The 21,137-nt window shown below is 37.9% G+C and overlaps 1 protein-coding gene across 1 annotated transcript in view; it reads right to left on the reverse strand.

Moving 5' to 3' along the window:
* The window catches only part of COPG2 (COPI coat complex subunit gamma 2), a 103,785-nt gene that overhangs the window by 16,004 nt on the left and 66,644 nt on the right, over positions 1–21,137 (reverse strand). The window contains exons 10-20 of the mRNA XM_046669477.1: positions 20,632–20,765; positions 20,017–20,084; positions 18,039–18,227; positions 13,138–13,233; positions 12,581–12,824; positions 10,402–10,477; positions 9,469–9,572; positions 8,830–8,955; positions 7,915–7,977; positions 7,340–7,479; positions 6,579–6,750 (exon numbers count right to left, since the gene is read on the reverse strand). Coding sequence (XP_046525433.1) covers positions 6,579–6,750; positions 7,340–7,479; positions 7,915–7,977; positions 8,830–8,955; positions 9,469–9,572; positions 10,402–10,477; positions 12,581–12,824; positions 13,138–13,233; positions 18,039–18,227; positions 20,017–20,084; positions 20,632–20,765 — 1,412 coding nt within the window. The remainder of the gene's footprint in view (positions 1–6,578; positions 6,751–7,339; positions 7,480–7,914; positions 7,978–8,829; positions 8,956–9,468; positions 9,573–10,401; positions 10,478–12,580; positions 12,825–13,137; positions 13,234–18,038; positions 18,228–20,016; positions 20,085–20,631; positions 20,766–21,137) is intronic.

Below are 21,137 nucleotides of genomic sequence, written 5' to 3' on the forward strand. Positions count from 1 at the left end.
TGGGATTCACTGGCGGTGGGTAGGGAGCGCAGGGCCAAGGTGACGGTCCCGGAAGCGAGGATGCATGCGACAGAAGAGTGAGAGAGACGGGAGTGCTGGCCCAAAGGAAGCTGGGTTGTGGGGCCGTGAGCAGAGCGCACCGGGTGGGAGGTCTACAGGAAAGGAAGGGCAGACGGTATGGGTGACAACATTCAAGGAAAAACACCTGGGAGAGAGATGATTGCGAAGGAGGAAGCAAGGAGAGGAGGGACAACAGCAGTAGCCAGGACATTGTGCTGGTTGAGACTGAGTGCGGTCGGGTTGGCCTTGGGGTTCCCAGGTGTGAGGCTAGAACAAAGGTTGAAGGCGAAAGTGTTGTGGTGAAAGGAAAGAGATACAAGAATCACAGGAAGAGGCTCCCCAAGTGGTGTGTCAGAAGTTTGTACAACATGGGATCTGAAGGGAAACATGAAGGGATACAAGGGGCAATGCTGAGAGATGCCCAAGAGGAAAGCACAGCCTGGGTCCTCAGGGATATGAGCATAGGTTGGTGGGTGGAGCTTGCAGTCAGTACAGTATATATGTAGCAAAGCCGACTGATTGGCCTGAGCTGTGGGTGGGGTTTAAGAAGGGAACACTTCAGAGAATACTACTGAATCCAGTTGGAAGAATCACGGATGGTAGCTGAAAGAATGCCACATAGCTCATGTAAGACAGTTTCTTTGCTATGTATGCGGTAGAGAAGTAAAGCGGCAGAAGCCATGAACCAGACCCAGGAGGTAGGAGGTCAGGTGAGCAGTGTCCTAGACGTGGGAGAGTACAGTAGAGGAGAGGTGGTCCAGCCGGCTAGAAGAATGAGAGAGGGCAGGTGATGGCCTCTAACAGCTAGGAATAGGAGAGGCTTGTAGACAGCATCAAGGAATGCACTGCACAAAGAAGGATGGCAAAGAGCTCTAAGGAGGGAGTTGATGTGGAGAATCTAGGAACTTTCCCCCAAAGTGGACCATGGGCCTGAGGAAGCCCATGCAGGGGGAGAGCGCAGAGTGGCTCAGGAATTCTAAGAAGGCAGGAGAGGTGGGAGGAGAATAGAGAAGGATGAGGTGGTGGTGGTAGTGGCCCATGGAAAACACTAGAGACATCCCTGTCACTGTGTGACCTGGTGAGATGTGAAAGGTCAGAGAGAAGCCCAGAGAAGCAATAACTCTCTCCACAATGGTAGAACCAAAAAAGTATTGGGCTTGGGGGTAAATCAGAACAGTAGATGGATTTAGGTACAGCATGTTGGGGACAAAATAACTGGCGTCAGGGTGAGCATGAGGGCAGATCATGATGGGAGTAGATGTCGAAGAAAAGACAGTGAATCCGTGTCATCACTGGCAGGTGGTAGGGGAAGTAGGACAGGATGCTGAAGATGAACCAGAGGGTCTTTCGAAGATGAGAGTTCATCAGATGGCAGAGCACGGACCCAGCAAGGTTATTTCCACATCTAGCATGGATAGCAAGATACAGTGGACATCAGGCAGCCATGAGAAGGCAGTCAACAGAATACGAGTTGTGTCAGGGGATTCAATGGGACAAGAAAGGGACAGGTGGCATGGAGGAGAGGAGAGAACCTTATGGTCATGAGAGGGGCTCAGGGTCAGTAAAGCAGTATTGCAGAGAACGGGAAAGCTCCTGAAGAGCTCATGGTCTGGGGATGTCGGCCACCTTGGGGCTAGAGGGGTGGCATGTGTGGTATTGATGCCAGTTGGTAGGAGCATACTAGTCAACATAAGAAGGTGTAGATGCTATCTCTTATATCTGTGGGCAAGTACTGTTCTACGGGAAGAAAGACAATGTAGAATATTTAAAGAGGGAGAGGCTATAGGATAGTCAAGTATAAAGCAAAGGTGGTACAGTGCAATCAATTGGACTTTGAAAGAACTATATTTAGCACTTGTAAAATATGAATCCTACAGACGGACATAGTATTCAGATGTTTAATATTCTTCCAATGAAAAGGAGCAGAGGAAAAATGGAAAGGAAGAAGTTCTTAAAGTAAAATTGGAATTAAATCAACAGTATACATATTAAATCATTCTCAGACATATTGAGGAACATTATAAGGGTTACAGTCCATAGTGTTGCCTGTTAAACTTGATCACAATTAATGGAATCAAGGAAAATGGGAGAAATATATAGAAAGAAATTGTCGTAGGGAAACTGGCGGCTGCCTGAAAACTCTTTCAGATAATCATGTCGAGGCGGGTTGATTCAGAAGAATAAATGGTCATATAGAGATAAATTCCTGAAGTGAAATCTGAACGGAGAGCATCAGCAGCAATCCTTACAACATTAATACTTCTGATATCCAAACCTGAAGGTGCATGTAATAGGGTGGGATTGTTTTGAGTAATAAAAGTAGGTCAAAGAGGAAGTTCACACATGTTCACATACTGAATCCATTTTAAGGCCGGACAGATGTGAACCAAGCCTGGGCGGTACAAACAAGCAGAGGGTTTTTTCCCTAAGGCCAAAAGAGGGAAAAGAGGAAATGAGTGGATATGCATGTTTATGCTGCATTCTGGAGAGATGTTATCATCTAAGAAAGGCAGCAATAAAGACTATAGATATTGAGGATGATGCTGTGAAAAGGGAACATGAAATAGGATAGAAAGACAGGTTGAAAGTAAGTACAGAGGCAGTGTTAGAAATTTCAGTGTGTGTGAGGAAAGGCAGACTGGTTACAAGACGAATGAGCAGGTGAATAAGGAGGTCTCAAACTGGGAATCTTAGCCAATCTCACACTGGGTCAAATTGGAGGTAGATTGATTTTAAGGCTAGACTGATACAAACTCTAGTGATAAAGGCAGGGGAAATGGTGGTTGAATAGTAATGTTCTACCTATCCTGCTTTTTTAGTATTGAGTAAAAATTCAGACTATGTGCTTATCCTGGAAGAATGCAAAGTTTCATCAAGGGTCATTAATATGGATCCCAGTGAGAGGCTGGAGGTGAGTCAAAGTAAAAAACTCTGAGATAACTTTTACTTAATTGAAGTTGCAGATTTAATACAGAATGTCAGGACTTAATATAGTTAAAACTGAACAACACATAATGGAATGGAGAAGATTCAGAAACAAGTTCAGAGTCCATCAGAATCCTATGGTAGCTCAAGTTAAGAGGGAGGTTTAAGCAAACGTATTCAGAAAGTCAAGAACTGAAGTATATATGAAAGAGTTATGAATTATCATAGGGAAGGTAGCATCCCTAAGGAAAAACAGAGAAAAGAAACTTATATACATGTACTGTTAACACTGATCTGGGTGTGGACATATTCTATTGAAGATTTTTTAAATGAGTGACTTAAATTTGTTGAAATGGTTTGAGAAGAGAAATATGATGCAATAAGGCCCAACAGTCCAATAATAAAAACAATATAAGGATTAGAATGGTTCTGAATAAGTAATGAAACAAAAACTTAAGTAGGTAGTGGCATTACAGAGGTCCAAAGTGGGGGAAAATTTGTCCAATGTTGCATACATAATATATGGTGTTACTGGTGCAGAAAATATTCAGAGGAAAGAAAGGTGCCAAATGAGAAAGGACGCTGAGAAAGAATGCTGCCTTGAAGGCTTTTCTGAAAATTTTTGAGTAAAGGAGTAGCTGTTGGAGGATAGACGATAATAAGTAGGACTAACTGAATTGAGACTTAGGACGTTGATTACTCTCACCACCAATTGCCCATGATTTGAAGGAAGGAGTTATGGTGACATCTTGAATGCTGGGTTGAAGTAAGTTTTTCAGGTGCAGTGGGGTTTTTGTACACTTATAAAGTCAGGAGGAGTGGGAACGTGTAAAGACACAGCAAAGACAAGAATAGCTGATGGAACACTTTCTGGGGGAGACTGGAGGGCATGTGTCTTTTGAACTGTGGAAGACTTGATTTTAAAGAGGATAAAGGGAGAAAGTAGAGATAGTTCCAGAACTGACACAATAGTAGCTTCTATTCATGCCAATTACCTTACTTATTTAATTTCATTTTATCCTTACAACAATCCTAAAAGGCTTACAGAGATCAAATAACTTCTCTAAGATTACACAGTCAGTATGTAGCAGAGTCAGAATTCAAATCCCAATTTATCTATCTCCCAAAACTATATTCCTTCTATTATGCTATACAATTTTCAAGTAAAAGGAAATCACGATCTATATAATTTCTGTTTCTTTCTGTGATTATAAGGAAGATGTATTTTCTGAGATGAGACAAGTAGAGTGATGTGTAGATCTTTAGGTGATTGGTAAATTTCGAATATTTTGATGGGAAAATGCAAGAGAGAAGGAATGGGTAAAAGACTCCTTTATTACCATCTATGCCCTGGTATTTCACTTCTGTTCATTGCACAGCAAAGACTTTGGATTGGCCATGGATTAAAAATTTTAGAATTTCTGACAAAGACAAAAAGAATAGAAAGGAGTTTGTTTTTAAGCAGGTAGATGATGTGTCAAATTTTTAAAAGTCCAAGTGTTGAGACAAAATTCCATTTCTTTTCTCCAAGATACAATGACAAGAGTTTATAATTGACTTTCGGCACCAATCAGCAAACCCTTTGAGTTTAACAGAAAAGAAAGAAAATTCTTTAAATGCCAAATTTTTATAAACAAAATACTAACAAACCATCAAGCAAAAGAATCCATAGCCAGCAGACCACAGGTTGAAACCTCTGGGCTAATTTGTAATATCTATGTTTTAAAAAGAAATTAACCCCTTAGTAAAGAGGGGTGAGAGAACCTCCCCAATACTTCATCTCTTGGTAGAAGTGTTTCCTCTTGTTGGTGTTGTTTTCTCCTGTTTTGTATGTAATGTCTGTAGTTTCAATACTCTTGCTTTATGTGGTTTGATATTGTAAAATTGTATTTATTGTATTCTGTTAAGACCACTCCCTGGGGTGTGAGGCACCTGAGTTATCAGTTATCCAAATGAACCTGGGGAAATGGGAAGAGCTAGTATTCTCAATAGGGAAGAGCTTGATTCTTCAATGGGTTCAGCATTTCGCTTCCCTCAAAAATTAAGAGGTGAAGTAATGATCCCTTAAAAAACAGAAACTTAGTGAGAAGTACAATAGGGACAGGAATTTTGAAACAAGGAGAGGTGGCTACTGGAAAAAACTGATGAAGTGCAGAATATCCCAGGATGATGGCAGAAGCTACAAGGCTACCTTAAGACTGGGCCCAGATAGTGGTTTGGAATAAGAGTAGGTACAGCTAGCTTCATTACTGGCTGGTGGATGTACTTTACACAAATATAACTAGAGGGAAGAAGACCAGGAGAGAAAGTGAAGCTGAAAGAGAATGGACCTAGAGGAACCTCAGAAAGGGATAAAGGAGGTAATTAAAGGTTAAAGTCAGACAGCCTTAATGCTTGAAGGAGAAATATTGCAAACCAGATAAGAAAGTGCCTTCCTACCCAGGGGGTTATTGATCCAGGGTGGCTGCAGAAGAGAAGTGCAGGTCCATCCAGGGCTAGAGGGAACAACCTGGGATTCAGACCCAGCAACGGTGCCAACTTGAATCTACCTCGTGCTAGAGTGAGTAGCCTGGTCTATCACCCAACACAGATAAGATTGGGCAGAGGCTCCCAGAACCGACATCTGAAAAGGGAGGTGGGAGAGGGGCTAAGAGAAGGCAGGTTAAGCCCCAAATGTAACTGAACGATGACCAGGGATAACTATTTACTAATACTTCTACGATTTCTTGTAATTCTGTAACTTCCCCAATATTTGTTAATTTTGTTAACTTCAATCTGTTTTTTCCTGTACTAGTAGTAAAAATTGTTTTTTCCTGTACTAGTAATAAAAATTGTTCAAAATATAAATGTGATGTGTGTGCTTATTTCTGTGAAAACTGGATAACAGTTGTGAATACTTCTGCAGTGAATATGGGAAGAGAACTCAGGTAGGAAAATGGGGAAAAGAAATCAAGTACCACAAATACTTGACTTTCACAAGAGATAGGTCAAAAGACCTCAAATCCCCAAATTTGTAAATACCATTGGCACCAGCAGGTGGCTCTCCTTCAAGGGCCTCCCCCAACCCCCTCAAAGACTGGATAATGAGTCAAGTAGAGAATTACAACATCTTTCTCAGATGTGGATACACAAATGTTGGCTAAGCCACTCAGGCCAAGACGTGCTCTCACGTGCCACCCTTGTTCTATAAGACCCACAAAACTGCTATGTTTTAAAATGCCATGGATCTACTAAATTAAAAGTCCTTAGGATGCCCTGGAAAGAAACATCAGGGAGAAGTAGGCCCTAGTCTTTCACAAGAGACGTCAGGTATATGAACCCTCACTAGTGGTTACACTGCTCCAACAGAAAGCCTGAGTTTCTTTATGCGTTACCACTGTATATGTCGTTTCTTTTTTAAGATTAAATGTCCAGCAAATTATACTCAGACTTAATTATAACATTAGTATTTCTATGGCAGTAACTAATTTTATCAATATAAATATACCATCACTATCTTCTTGAACCCTGAACATTTGTCCAGATTTTTAACAGCTCAAGTAGTAATGCATTCTTAATCAGACAAGTATTTCTTTCCTTCTGTGGGTTAGTACCTGCTGTAGAGTCATCATCAGGCAAACGAACAAGAGTGTAACATATTCCTGGTTGATTATAAGTGAGGTTGGGGGCTGGGATACAACACAGCACTTCATAGGAATCTGATGGTTCCACCTGCACTGTCACTTTTTCCAGTAGCTGGTCATTGAGAGTATTGGTACAATCAAACTGAAAAGTTAGCAAATAGAAAAGTTATGAAAGATAAGAACTGTTTTCAAGCAAGTTGTTCCTTCCCACCCACAACCCACAACTCAGTTCTGGAACCCACTATTCCTTCTCTCTCTGAACAGCACTGTACGTCTTCTCCTAAGATTTTTCTTTAGGCAACAGGGACAGCCTTATTCTTGAGGTCTTTTTGTTTATATTATTCATCAGTGTTTTCTCTTTTCTGAGACTGAGTTCTACCAAACAGGCTGATAGAAGTCAGATAGCTGTCTGAGAACCAAATTGAAATCCAAGTTCTTGGAACAACTCACTTAATTTACTCTGATGTTAAACGATGGTTATTTTTTATAGGTTATACTTTACGGTGTCCAACTTTTTCAGACATTTTGGTTTTATGTCCTAAGTTTTAACCATCAAAAGCTACCTATCATATGAAGGCATCTTTACAGTTACAGAGCTAGGAAAGAAAACCAGAAATGCTGTCAACTTTCTTCTCTATAAAAGGAACTAGAATCATAGACTAAAGGGGAATTAATACTTGTCTCCAAGCAGACCAAGCCCCTACAGGAGCCAGTTACGGCATTTATCTCACCTGGAACACAATGTGATTGGTAAACATGTGCTTGATACAACGAACAAAATATTCTGTCTCTGCTTCTGTAAGCTGAACAGGCTCAGAAGACTTGAACAAGGGTCCTAGATTCATAAACTCAGGAATAGCAGCCAATTGTTCTATCAAAAAAAAGAAAGATAAGAAGACAGGAAAAGATATTATTCTACATGCCTAAAATATTTTGTTTCCATAGCCTTACTAATAATAGTTGAATACTCAACTAATGTGTCCCCAAGCTTTAGTGAAATAATCTTTTAAATAAGAGAATTACTAAAAGTAAAAAAAAAGAAACTAAATTTCTAATTTTGTAGAATGAGAGTTCCCTATTAACCAAGATACAGAGGAAGAACAACATTCCCAGTCAGTAAGTTAGCAGCTGGAAAGCCCATGGACTCCAGGTAGCCCCAGCAACTGTAACCCACAACAATAAACATTCAGGCGTACGAAGACTTCCCCCACCAAGAATCAAACTGAATAAAAGTGGAGGATTTCATTATATTTACACAATGCCCTAGGGTGCAAGACTATCACTTCTACACATCAAATCATCATACCTTGGAAAATGTCTTGCCTGGAAGGTGCCAACTTCTCTGGCTTAGTAGCCACAAGGGTGATTTCTACAAAGACAGATATGAGCAATCAATGGAGCTTCCCTCCTACTATCAAGCCAACAATGCAGACAGACAGAGATGAGGCAGAAACTTGCAGCAGATGTACACAGAGCTATTGCTAAATCATACCCGTAGGTTCTCTGTCTCCTTTTTTGGAGGGAGGCTCAAATTATAATGTATTTAGTGAACGTATTTTGTGAAATAATAAAGTAAGCCCTAAAAAATACAAAATTTGCTTTAGACAGACCAGGAGATATATATATATATATATATAAATACTACTGTTAAAAGGAGGAACAATTTATAAAACAAAATCTTATGATTCAAGTAGGAAAAATTACTTGTATAGTACCAACAGGAAAACTGAAAATGTTGCAAGTTGAGCATGAGATCTTTCATGCTCAGTTCTAACCACTTAAACACTTTGTTCCTTTTTGTTTGTTTGTTTTAAAGTTACATATTTTTTTTATGATCTTGTCCCATACATTCTTTCAAGACAAACCTCCAATATAGCAAAATTAAGAAATTACCAACTTCAGAAAATAAAAATAGGAGAGAGAACAATGACTGCTCTGAGACACACAGTGACAACTAACTTCAAAGAATATAACACTTAGTATTAAAAAAAAAAAAAAGCTTCAATCTGAGTCATGTTTCATATTCTTGCTTTTGTGTGAAAACCAGGAAATTTTTTAAAAACCTAATAAAATATCATCCATCTTAGTTGTATAAGATTTAGAATAAGGAGTGAAAATTAAACAAACGAAGTATTAGAGACAATATGCTAAGAGCATATTTTACTGGTATAAAACTACCTATATACAAAGAAAAACTAACAGAGTTAAGTATTCCCATTACCTGCTTTCTGTTCAAAGACAGGAGCCATGGCAAGAGGAACAGATTTCATGTCAAAGGGTTTTTCTGAAGGCTCCAGCGTGTACTGGTGTAAGGCTTTTTCCATCCCTGGTATGGAGACTGTTAGACCTATGAAACAGAGAAATCTCAGCATTATAACTTCTCGCCAATCCTGGGATGTACATAGGCCCAGATCTGTAATATTTATCTCAGCTTTCTGAAGGAAGACAAAAATATAACCACAGACTCTATGACCTAAATAATTAAAAATGAAGGCTATTATATAAAACTGCCTTATAATTTCATCCAAGGAAGCATGGAGCAGAGCATAAAAATTTTCAACAAAATATAAGTACCTTCCAGAAAAGACAGCAACTTAGCTATGTGGGCTCAATGACAGCAAAAGAAAAGAGAAAAAAGGTAAACCCATCCAAGAGGGAGCTCAAGGAGAACCAGAAACAAGCAATATTCTTTGGGCCCTTACATACTTCAGGTTTCCCTAGAAATGGAAGTGCAATGGAAGACAAAAACCAAGCATTTTGCCTAGTGAAGTCAGCTCATATGTAAATCTTCATGAAATATGCTTCCAAGACACCATTTGGGAAAAAAGTCTATCTGTCTCCATTCTTGGCTCTCACTGACCATTGAAGATATACGTAGCATTCAGTGCCATCTGCCTCTGCTGTAGCACATTCAGATAGAAGGTCGCTCTGTCCCGTACCTCATCATCAGTATCCATCATACACCTGTCCAGGGATAGAGAATAGGCATGTCACAGCACCCTAAAGATTTCCAATAGCTTTACCACCACACCTAAAGGACACAATTCAGGCCATCTGATACTACCTTTATAAAAGAGCTCAACAATAGCCAACAGTGGATCCTGAAATCTCCACAAATCTTAGGTACTGTTCTGAATTGGTGAAGAAATAGTGTCATTATGGATCAAAAGCACTATATAAGTAGGCATTAAAATAATCAGGAAAAACGTAATAACACAAGATAGCAGTTTGGAGTCTACTCTGGGATCTGCAACCACAGGACCCTGGTAAAGACTCAGACTTTTTTATAATTAAGAAATGGGAATATGATGCTTTCCAAAGATACTAAAAAGCATTCAGAATCCAGGCATTGTTACTACTCAAACGGCAATTTGTTTTATTTAAACCAGCAAGCCTTTGGCTTGTAATTTTTCTGCTTCAATTCAAGATGTATTCATAGAGTGTTTGCTAAAGCAAGTCTTTTCATCATCCAGTAGGGAGTCATGGAGACCATGAAAAGCTGGTATTTTCAACTCTGCATAGTGAATAACTTTGAAGTTGGCCCCTATTATATGAATTGAGGTGCATTTATTTAAGTCACTTTCTCAAAATCATACAAGAGAAATTCAAAGTCAAATTTTACATGTACTTAGCACATGCAAAATTACTAGAAAGATAAGAAAAATGCCATTTGCCCCTGACTTACTCTATCAGCTCTACTCTTTGGCCCTGCAATGCATCTGATAAAGTACAAGGTGGATTTCTCTATTTAGTCATGCGGCATATATTTTTTAAAAAAAATTATTTTACTTACCTTTGTAAGAGTACAAGGATGCTTGGGAGAAGATTCTCATTCTGAGCCCCAAATTTAGCCAAAGCACTCACAGCAGCTATAATGAAGCATAAAATGAAACAACATAAAGGAAACTCTCACAGTTTCTGAGAAATTCTGGTTTCTCAGAGTTAAGCAATCAGTAATTATTCAAAAAAAATTAGAGCAGCTTCCCCACGTTCAGTGGGAGTAAACTCTCTTATTGTCTTAGTGCATTTCTTGATCTTATTCCTTTGATCTATTTAAGCATAAACAGAAATCTGCAGGCCCAAAAGAGCTCTGAATAGGAAAATCCTCCATGCACTGAGGAAAAAGAATCATATCTATTTCCTATATGAGCCATCCTCCACTCCAACCACAACCACACTGACACAAGGTCTAATCTCAAACAGCCAACTCCAAGCATAAAAAGAAACTCTATTATTAAGATTCACTTCTTTGACAAAGATTTATTGCTTGCCTAACTTTTGTCAGGAATTGTGCTAGGTGCTGAGGGTAAAAAGATAAAAGACATAGTTTCTGACCTCAAGGAGTTGTACTCTAGTGGAAAAGACAGGTAAGTAAAGAGATAATTACAACATAGCACAGTAGGTCCCTGATAGAAACTATAGCCAGGATGCTATGTGAGTACAGAGAAAGAACTTAAATCAGAATTGGTGGAGAACTAAGACGAGGAGTTGACCCTTATTACTGAGCTGAAATCTGAAGAACAAGTAGAGTCAGCAAGAGGGAGAAGGCAGGAGGAGCATGAGAGGCAGAAAGAGATACAAGTCCAAAGGCCCCGAGCCCAGAGAAGAAAGCGTGGTACAGTACTGGAGTGGACACAGCCGAGTCAGGCCACAGCACAGGACCTCTGTGGGACGGGAGGAGGAGACAAGTGAGAGACTAGAGATAAGCAAAAACAGGTTGTGGTTTAACCTCAAACTTATTATTAACAGATGTTAAATACAGGATAAATTTGTGTATTTGTAGCAGAGTAAGCAACACCAAATTTGTAAGCAGATTTTGTAGGCAAAGGCCATTTCTGTGGCAGAGTATGGTGAACAGACAGGACCTGTGTGAGACTCACACTACCAGCAGTCAGACTAGCTGGGCATCTGAATTGGACAAGAGCCTAAAGCAGCAGCCACATAAACAGAGGAAAAAGAGAATGAAGAAATATTAAGGAGACAGAATCGACAGAACTTTGCCACAGAACACATGGGGGTTGTAAAGCAGTGGAGTGAGTTTCCATCTTCGCAACTGAGTAGATGATAAAGGTGAGGATTTCAGTTTATGTTAGTCTGAACTTCCAGATGAATCTGAAGTGCCTTAGATAACTGGACATACAACTTCAGGAGACAGACATGACTGCAGTGTCACAGGGTATCAGCAGAGCTCTGAAATGATCTCCAGGAAAAATGTGTATGTTGAGAAGACAAACCCCTACAGAAAACTAATACTTTAAGGAATGCAAGAGAGGCTCTCTAAATAAGACCGAGGAGTGATGGAAAGCTGCGGGCTACTGTGGAAATCAAGGGAAGAGAGACTCAGGAAGCATTTAGTCAACAGCACATCAGACTGACTGAGAGGGGAACAAAGAACACTAAATAGCTTCAGAAGATTTTTAAGGGAGAGAGCTAGATTATAGTGAGTTGAAGAGAAAATGGAAAATACGTTCATGGTGGCAGCTAGTAATGGTGACTTCAAGTTTATCTGACAGGGAAGTATACAGTCAGCAGCTTGTAAGAGACAACGGATCAAAGGAGGTTTTATATTTTTAACTGGAGGGACAGGGACCTGTTCATATGCTAAGGGGAAGGAAGGATTAGAGAGGAGGAAGCATAAAATTCCTAAGACCTCTTTAAAAAGTCACCTTAAAAATATATAGACACACAAATTCCACATACATTCAGACTTAAGACTACGACTCTGAAAAAATAGATGCCATCATAGTATTCCTATCTAGTGACAGTCAAGGGTTGTCTCTAATATAAGGCAGAAATCAGGATGCAAACTGGAGTCCAGAGAAAGAGCTGCATATCTGGGGCCTAGGTATGCTCCAAGATCCCACCATCAAATAGACCTTGCAACTTCATTTTCCAATGTCATTACCACCCCCTTGAGTTAAGCATTTTAAAAGATCAGCAGTTATATCATTATTAGTGTTCCAGAGACTCACCAGCTCTGACGGCCTCGTTCTCCAGTACGACCCTATTAAAAATAAAGCGGATGTACTTGGAGGGGACAGGCGTTCTGGGGCCCTCTTTGCCCAACAAGTGTAGAATCTTAGTAGCCAGAACAGTGTGCTCACAGTCCTCAATGAATTCACAAAGGTGGGCTAGCCCTGCTTCTTTACTCTCGGGGTTCTCTTCCACAATGCTGATTATGCAGTCCACAATGGCCCGCTTATATTCAAAGCCTCCCTGGCAAAAGAGAAAACTGCCATTCACTCTGAGGACACTTTCCGGAGAAATGCTTATACTCCAAGACTCATGCGTATAACATTCAAATTTCATTTCCCTTCCCCTATGAAAGAAACAAAAGTCTTTTTCTCCAAGTGGGAAAGCCAAAGCAATAACATGTTTAGTAATGATGAGACAACAACTAGAATCCAGTGTACCATTTGAGAGGCATGCTGAGATGGTAAAGAAAGCTGCTTTAAATACTATGGTATTTAACGGGAATCATAAGAATTTAAGACAGCAACTTCCTATGATTAAAAAATAATCTACCTACATCATCTCGGAGCATGTTGGAGAGGAAGGTCATCATGACGCTGTGCTTTCGAGGGTACTTCTGACAAAGGGCACTAATCGCCTGCACAACCACCACCTAGAGAAAACAAACAGAAAGGACATTCACCTTTATAGTGACCGTACAACCACCACCTATAGAAAAACAAATACAGAAATCTTTATGACTTTAGCTACTAAGCATACTTTCTCCCTTATTTACCGCAAGCTAAGAGGGTACTGTAGTTACCTAAAATGACAATGATGGTTCTTCATGAAAGATAAGCAAGAAGACCTCAAAGGAAAATAAAGAGCAATGTAAAAATACAGTTCATTTAAGAGACCCCATCCCTTTGCTCCAAGCAAATGAGCACATAAAAATTTTAAAGTGAACAGTAAAGATAAAAAGCTTAAACAGACTTATTTCCATAGAAGAAATAGAGAAAGTTACCAAGGAACTACTTCACAAAAGGATTCTAGGAGAATTTTACCACAACTTCAAAGACCAGTGTCAAGAAGTGAGAAGGGTGTGAGCTTTACCCTACTTGCAAGCTGACAAGTTAGCCTGCCCCAATTTCATGGATGCTGGCAGAAAAGACAAGACTCCTGGATCAGAGATGAAAGACAATTACAGCAATAGCAGTGGCTAGAGTATCAGCATTTTAGGGCCAGTTTCCTGAGCCCTAGTTCCCACAGGGCAATGCAAAAAGGGCCAGAAAGTACGTGTACCCACAGTAGGCTGAATTACAGGAGCGGAACCCTGAGGCAAGGAACTTGAATATTTTATAGCAGGCAATAAGCACGCCAGTCCCTTGTTCTGAAGGGAAACATTATCCTTATTACACAGACAGTGTGCATGTTTGCTTTTTGCTCCCTGGGGACTACTAGCTATATCTTCCAGGGCTGTATGGAAACCCATCCTTTACTTTTGGAGAGAGATCTTCTAAGCCTGCAAAATACCTGGAAAATACAGAGCATGGAAAATGAAGGAAAACATCCACAGTCTTTTTATGAAGCAATGTACCTAAACCTAATAAAGATGGGATACATGCAAAAGGAAAAATTATAGCTGGAAATCATTTATGAATATTGATGCAAAAATTCTAAGTGATATATTAGCTAACAGACTCCAACACTACTGTAAGAAAATAATACATCATGATGAAATGGGATTTATACCAAGAATGTAAGAATGGTTCAACATTAGAAAATTGATAATATAATTCACCATACTAATGAGTCTATGGAGAAAAATCATATGATTATATCCATAGATGCTGAAAAGCTTTTTATAAAATCCAACACTCATTCGTAATAAAAATTCTTGAAAAAATAAAATAGGAATGGATGGATACTTCCACTATACACACACAGATACCTCGATTGATCCTAATGCCAGCATATTACTTAATAGGGAACCCCAAGAGTCATTCCCATTAAGGTCAGAAACAATATAAGGATGTCACTATCTCAACTATTATTTAACATCATTCTAGAGACATTAGCCAATGCAATTAGATGAGAAAATAATTAGAGGAATAAGAATTGGAAAATAAAAGACCAAACTATATTTATACATGACATGATAGAATATCAGGAAACCCTAAAGAAGCAATGATAAAACTAACTCAATAAAATAATTCAGGGGGCCAGCCCAGTGGCGTAGTGGTTAAGTTCACGTGCTCCACTTTGACGGCCCAGGGTTCACAGGTTTGGATCCTGGGTGTGGACCTAGCACCACTCATCACGCCATGCTGTGGCAGCATCCCACATACAAAATAGAGGAAGACTGCCACAGATGTTAGCTCAGCAACAATCTCCCTCAAGCAAAAAGAGGAAGATTGGCAATAGATGTTAGCTCAGGGCCAATCCTCCTCACCAAAAAATAAATAAATTAATTAATTAATTAATTAAATAATTCAGCAAGGTAGCAGGATAAAGAATATGCAAAAAATACTATTCATATACTTGAATAATAACTAGTTAGAAGATATAATGGGTAAAAAGGTATTTATAATAGCAACAACAAAAAAGATAAAATACTTAGGAAAAGCATTGAAAAAACATTCAAAGCTGAAAATACCATAAAATATTCTTGAAGGCACAAAAGTAGACTTGAACAAATTAAAAGACATCCTTCGTTCTTGGTTAGGACATCTCAACATCATCAAGATATCTGTTCTCCCTTAAGTTAATTTATAAATTTAACATGATCCAAATAAAAGATGCCAATGAGATTTTTTAGGAAGCTAGACAAGTTAATACTAAGTTCATAAGGAAAAATAAACACGTAAGAATAGCTAGGGGAAACAATGAAAATAAAGAGCTATGAGAGGGGACTAATGGATACTAATACATCTGACAAAGCTTCTATATTTAAAATAGTGTGTGGTACTGATGTATGACTAGATAAAGAGCACAAGAGAACAGAATAGAAAGCCCAGAAATAGACCCGAGTACATATGGAACTTTGGTACATGATAAAGATGATATCTCAAATCACTGGGGCAAAGACAGTCTTTTAAATAAAAATTTGGGGGGGGGGCAACTGGATAGTCATTGGAAAAGGATAATATTGGAACCTTTTCTCATACCATATATAATAATAAAATCCAAAGGATCAGAGATCTAAATATAAAACATGAAACTGTACACGTATTAGAAGAAAACTTTGGTGAATTCTTTTTTTTTTAAGATTTTATTTTTCCTTTTTCTCCTCAAATCCCCCCAGTACATAGTTGTGTATTTTAGTTGTGGGTCCTTCTAGTTGTGGCATGTGGGATGCTGCCTCAGCATGGCTTGATAAATGGTGCTATGTCCGCGCCCAGGATTTGAACCTGCGAACCCTGGGCTGCCAAAGCAGAGCGCATGAACTTAACCACAAGGCCACGAGGCCAGCCCAAGGTGAATTCTTATTCACTCATTCAGATTCTATTATCTGATGGGAAAGGCTTTCTAACTGTTACTCAAAAGTCAAATGCAATAAAAAAAAAAGATTGACAAATTTAACTACATAAAAATAAAAAGCCTTTGCATGACAAAAGATGACATAAGAAAAGTCAAATGACAAACTGGGAAAAATATCATTCCATATTTCACAGATAAAGAACTAATATCCTTAATATACAAAAATCTTTAAATAACTGAGGAAATGAAAGACCAAAAATCCTATAGAAAATTGGAAAAGGACATGAGCAGACAACATTCAAAAAAAGATATTAAATGATCCTTAAAAATATGAAAAGATGTTTAACTTCCCTCATAATAAGAGAAATTCAAATTAAAACTACATAGAGATACTCTTTCTCACCCATCAGACTGGCAAAACTTCTAAATACCATACACTCTATTGGTGAGGCTACAGGAAAACTGGCACTCTTATACATTGCTGATAGAATTTAGCATTCTCTACAAAACTACATATTCATTTATGCTTCAATCTAGCATATGGTCTTCCAAGAATTTACCCTGAGGATACACCTGCAACATTTCAAAAAAACATAAGCACAAGGTTGTCCACTGCAGCATTATCTGTAGTTGCAAAATATTGCAAACTATCTAAATGCCCAAGCATAGGAGATTTGTTCAATAAACTATACTACAAAAAGACCTTCATAACCTCCCAAGGTTCCCTAAGGATTCAGAACGTCTGCTTGTATATACAGGCTAAGTTTGTTTTTTAAAAGTTTAAGTAGAGAGTAAATAGGGTTGGTCAGTTATACATCTTGACTGATAATTAAGTAAGCATGAAAAAGTAAAATCTTTCTGCTTTAATTCTTCCAACAGAAATTTATTCTTCTTTTGATTATCTCTAACACATTCTCATTAGTTCTATTCAGCATTGTACTTGAAGTCCTAGTCATTTTAATAAGGCAAGAAAAAGAAAGGAAAGGCATTTGGATTGGAAATGAAGAGGTAAAAGTGTCTCTATTCACAGATGACATGATTATACAGACAATCCTAAGGAATGTATATAACAACTACTAGAACTAATAAGAGTACTCAGCAAGGTCACAGGATACCACGTTACGGGAAAGTGAAGAAAAGTATTTTTTATATTCTAGCAGCAAACAATGAAATAGAAATTTTAATAAAATAGAATCAAAAAGCATAAAATATTTAGAAACAAATTTAGCAAAAGATATTGCAAGACCTCTAGAGTAAATGCTATAAAACACTGAAGACCTAAATAAAGGAAGAGTTATACCATATTCATGAACTGGAAGAATTAATATTGTTAAGATCTCCGTTCTCCCCAAATTGATTTATAGATTCAACATAATCCCAATCATAATCCTAGTGGGTTTTGTTTTACAGAAATTGATAAGCTGGTTCTAAATTTTATATGGAAATGCAAAGGAATTTGAATATTAAAAAAGAAGGACAATGTTGGAAAACCACACTACTTGACATTTAAGGGGCACTATAAAAGCTACATTAATCTACACAATGTGGTACTGGCATAGGTTTGACAAAACAGATCAACAGACCAACAATTATATGGTTATCTGCTTTTCAGACAAAGATGTCAAAGCACTCCAAGGGGAAGGGGAAGTCTTTTCAACTAATCACTCTGGAATAACTGGATATCAGTATGGGAAAAAAACTGAACTTACCACACACAATACACAAATATTAATTCAAGTTGGATCACAGAACAAAATGTAAAAGCTAAAACCATAAAAGATTTAGAATTAAACATAAGAAAACATGTTTATAACTTGGACGTAGACAAAGGTTTCTTAGGACACAGAAGGCAATAACTGTGAAAGGAAAAAATGGATAAATTAGACTTCCTAAAAATTAAAAATTTCTGCTCCTCAAAAGACACTGTTAAGAAAAGAAAGGGGCAAGCCAGAGAATGGAAGAAACCCAGTTTAAACATGGTCATATTTAAACTCTTACCTTGAACTCATCTGAGATTTCAGACACAAAAGAAGAGATCTGCTTCATGAGCCTGTCCACGCTGCTCTCGCTTCCTGTCTTGAGGAGCGTGGTGATGGCCAGGGTGGCAATGCTTCTGTTCGAGTCTGTGATCAAGTTCTCCAGGTCCAGATTGCAGGCAGTGACAGCAGAGGGGTGCTTCATTGCCACCTTGTGGAAGGGCAAGAAAAAAATTAAGCAAATTGCTATTGATAAAGGCTAGAACTTTAATAAAACAACAGAAGAGAAAAATAAATTTTAATTAAGGTAAGTGGCTTTTTTAAATCTAAATTGAACAATATAGGTTAAAAGTAATTGTTTCAAGAAGAGTACTTCCAACTGATAAGGTATGACAAATCATTTTATAAATGATTAACTGCCATAGTTATAGTATAGCAGAGCACTTTCTCTTCCTCGGTTTCTATACTCTTTATGACAATATTATAGTCTGTCTTATATTATAGTTGGCCTGTTTTCCCTTATAGCACATGTGTAGATGGAGACCTACTCTACTAGATGTTAGGATCTCTGAGAATAGACCTAGCATGGTAAACACTGCTCAACAAAGACTGTTAATAGCTTATCACTTAGAAAACACTTCTGTATTTAAGCACGCAAACTTCAGCTAAACTGGATTGCTCATTATCTCTAAAATATGTCTGTCATGCTCCTGCTCCTTCACTTTTGTCAACAGTGTTCACTTCTCTGCCTATCCCAACATTATCCACAAGTAAAAAAATTTGAAAATTCAGCAAAGTATTAGCATCAAAGTTCATTTAACAGCAAAACATGATTCAAACTGACGTAAAACTATTTAAGTCTTAATTTCTCCCACTTAAAGGATATCACATGTATAGTGTAGAATTATTAATGTCTAGCAGTGGGGTGCTGCTCCAGACCTACTGGGGTTAATATATAATATAAAAGATAGCACCATATTACCTTTCTAAAATTCACAGAAACTGAATTCTGAATACATCTGGCCTCAAGAATACAGACAAAGGAATGTGCACCCACATCAACTCTAAAACACAGCTCAAACTGTTGTTCTAGAAAGGCTTCTTCCATGGCTGCTCTAAACTTCTCTCTCCTCCAATTGTTCATACAATTAATTTATAATCGATTATGTACTGACATATGTCTTCTACTACATTACACTTTTATTTAGAATTTTTATGGTTATTTAATGTATTCTGGTTTCTATATTGTATCCTCTAGACATATGCTGTCCAATACAACAGGCAATAGCCACATGTGACTACTAAACATCTGAAACTGTGGCTAGTCCAGATGAGATATGCTGTGAATATATACACTGGATGTCAAAGACTTTGTATGAAAAAATAGAAGGCAAAATATATCCTTAATAATTTTATACAGATTACATGTGGATATGATATTTATATATATATTAAGGTAAATAAAATAAATTACTTAAAATTAATTTCACCTTAAAAATGTTTTCAGTGTGGTTACTACAAAATTTAAAATTATATGTGACTCACATTGTGCTTCTATTGGACATCGCTGCTGGAGACCAGCACTGCCCAAGAGAATTTTCTGCTATGATAGGAATGTTCTATAGATGCACTGTCCAAGAAGGTAGTCACTAACCACATGTAGCTGTTGAGCACACGAAGTGTGACTAGAGTGACTGAGGAACTGAATTTTTAATTTTTTTAATTTAATTAATTTAAATGGAAATTATGGTTAATGGCCATCATACTGGACAGTGTAGCTCTTGACTATAAAGTCCTTAGCAGTCAGAAATGAATTATAATCTTTAGGTAAATAATAGTAGAAATGACCAGACCTAAGTCCACAAATACAAGTGAGGTGCTGCAGAAGTGAAGCGCACAAATCACATCGACTAACCCTGGCGAGAAAGCCAAAGGCTTCACATTCAATGTTTCTCAATCAGACACTGATACAAGTCAATAGTTAGCAAAGGGACACCTACTTTGTTCAAGGTCCTCACAGCTGCATATCTCAAAGCTGGCTTAGGAGAGCTACAGAAAAGTTGAAGAACTAGGAAAGAAAAAAACCCAACACTGTGAATATAGTTCATTTCACTATATAGCATCTATGTGAAAATACAGTACATAAAGAATATTTAAAATATGCATGAGGAAATTAGATCCCAGCATCAAAAATTCACATGAAAAATGTATCATCAAAAAAAGAAAAAGCACTTTTTGTTGAGCTTTAAAAACTTTAAATATAGGAAACAAAGTTTGTTCTTTTCTCTAAAAAAATTAATACACCCATTTATAGTTGAATTTAAACGGTAAAAATATTTATAGTAATAAGAGCAAATGGGCTTTTTAAACATTAAGGACAACTTAAGGCATTAAAGTAGCTTCTAAGTAAAAATGTTTTAATGTTCTATATGGGGAAATGGTAACTTCAGAAAAAGAAGTAAAGAACAACTAAAATAAATCATCTACATATCAGAATGTAAAGACTACATTTACAGAGCTGGGGTCAAAAATCATCTTAATACCTATCCTACAGATCTGTGAAATTTAAAAATATAAAATAGAAACAAGAGCCAGCTATCAAGTATACAACTAACCTGAAACAGCAGGTGCCAACTCCCTTGCAGTACAGTTAGGAAGATGGATGATCGCTGACGCAGCTTCATAAATAACCATTTCATGTTTATTTCGCAAGCAGCTCTCAATGAAATCAAAGAGTGGACTTTCATGGCTGCCAATAAATATACATAAGCCATCATTTAGATATCAACAAGGACAGAAGCGATACGCATGGTGGTTAAAAGCACAGATTGAGAAGCACTTGTGGAATTATGGATGAAGGACCTCTGAAAATCCACTCCTCGATAAAAGCAATGAGTCTTTGCACTGTAAAACACTGTCAAATCAAGTTTTTCAGCACTCCAGAAATTAGCCAAAGGCTTACAACAATACTAGGAAGGGAACATTTATTCAAGAAAAACTCCTGAATCTTTGTAAGAACAGTAAGCTTTCTGGTGTTTTTAACGTGCTCTATTTCCATCCCCTTTTCCCAGTTTCATGGCAGCCTTGGACAACAGCAGCCTCAGAACCACAGTGACTGTGA

The sequence above is a fragment of the Equus quagga genome, chromosome 8 (assembly GCF_021613505.1).
Source record: "Equus quagga isolate Etosha38 chromosome 8, UCLA_HA_Equagga_1.0, whole genome shotgun sequence".
In the NCBI taxonomy this organism is placed as follows: domain Eukaryota; kingdom Metazoa; phylum Chordata; class Mammalia; order Perissodactyla; family Equidae; genus Equus; species Equus quagga.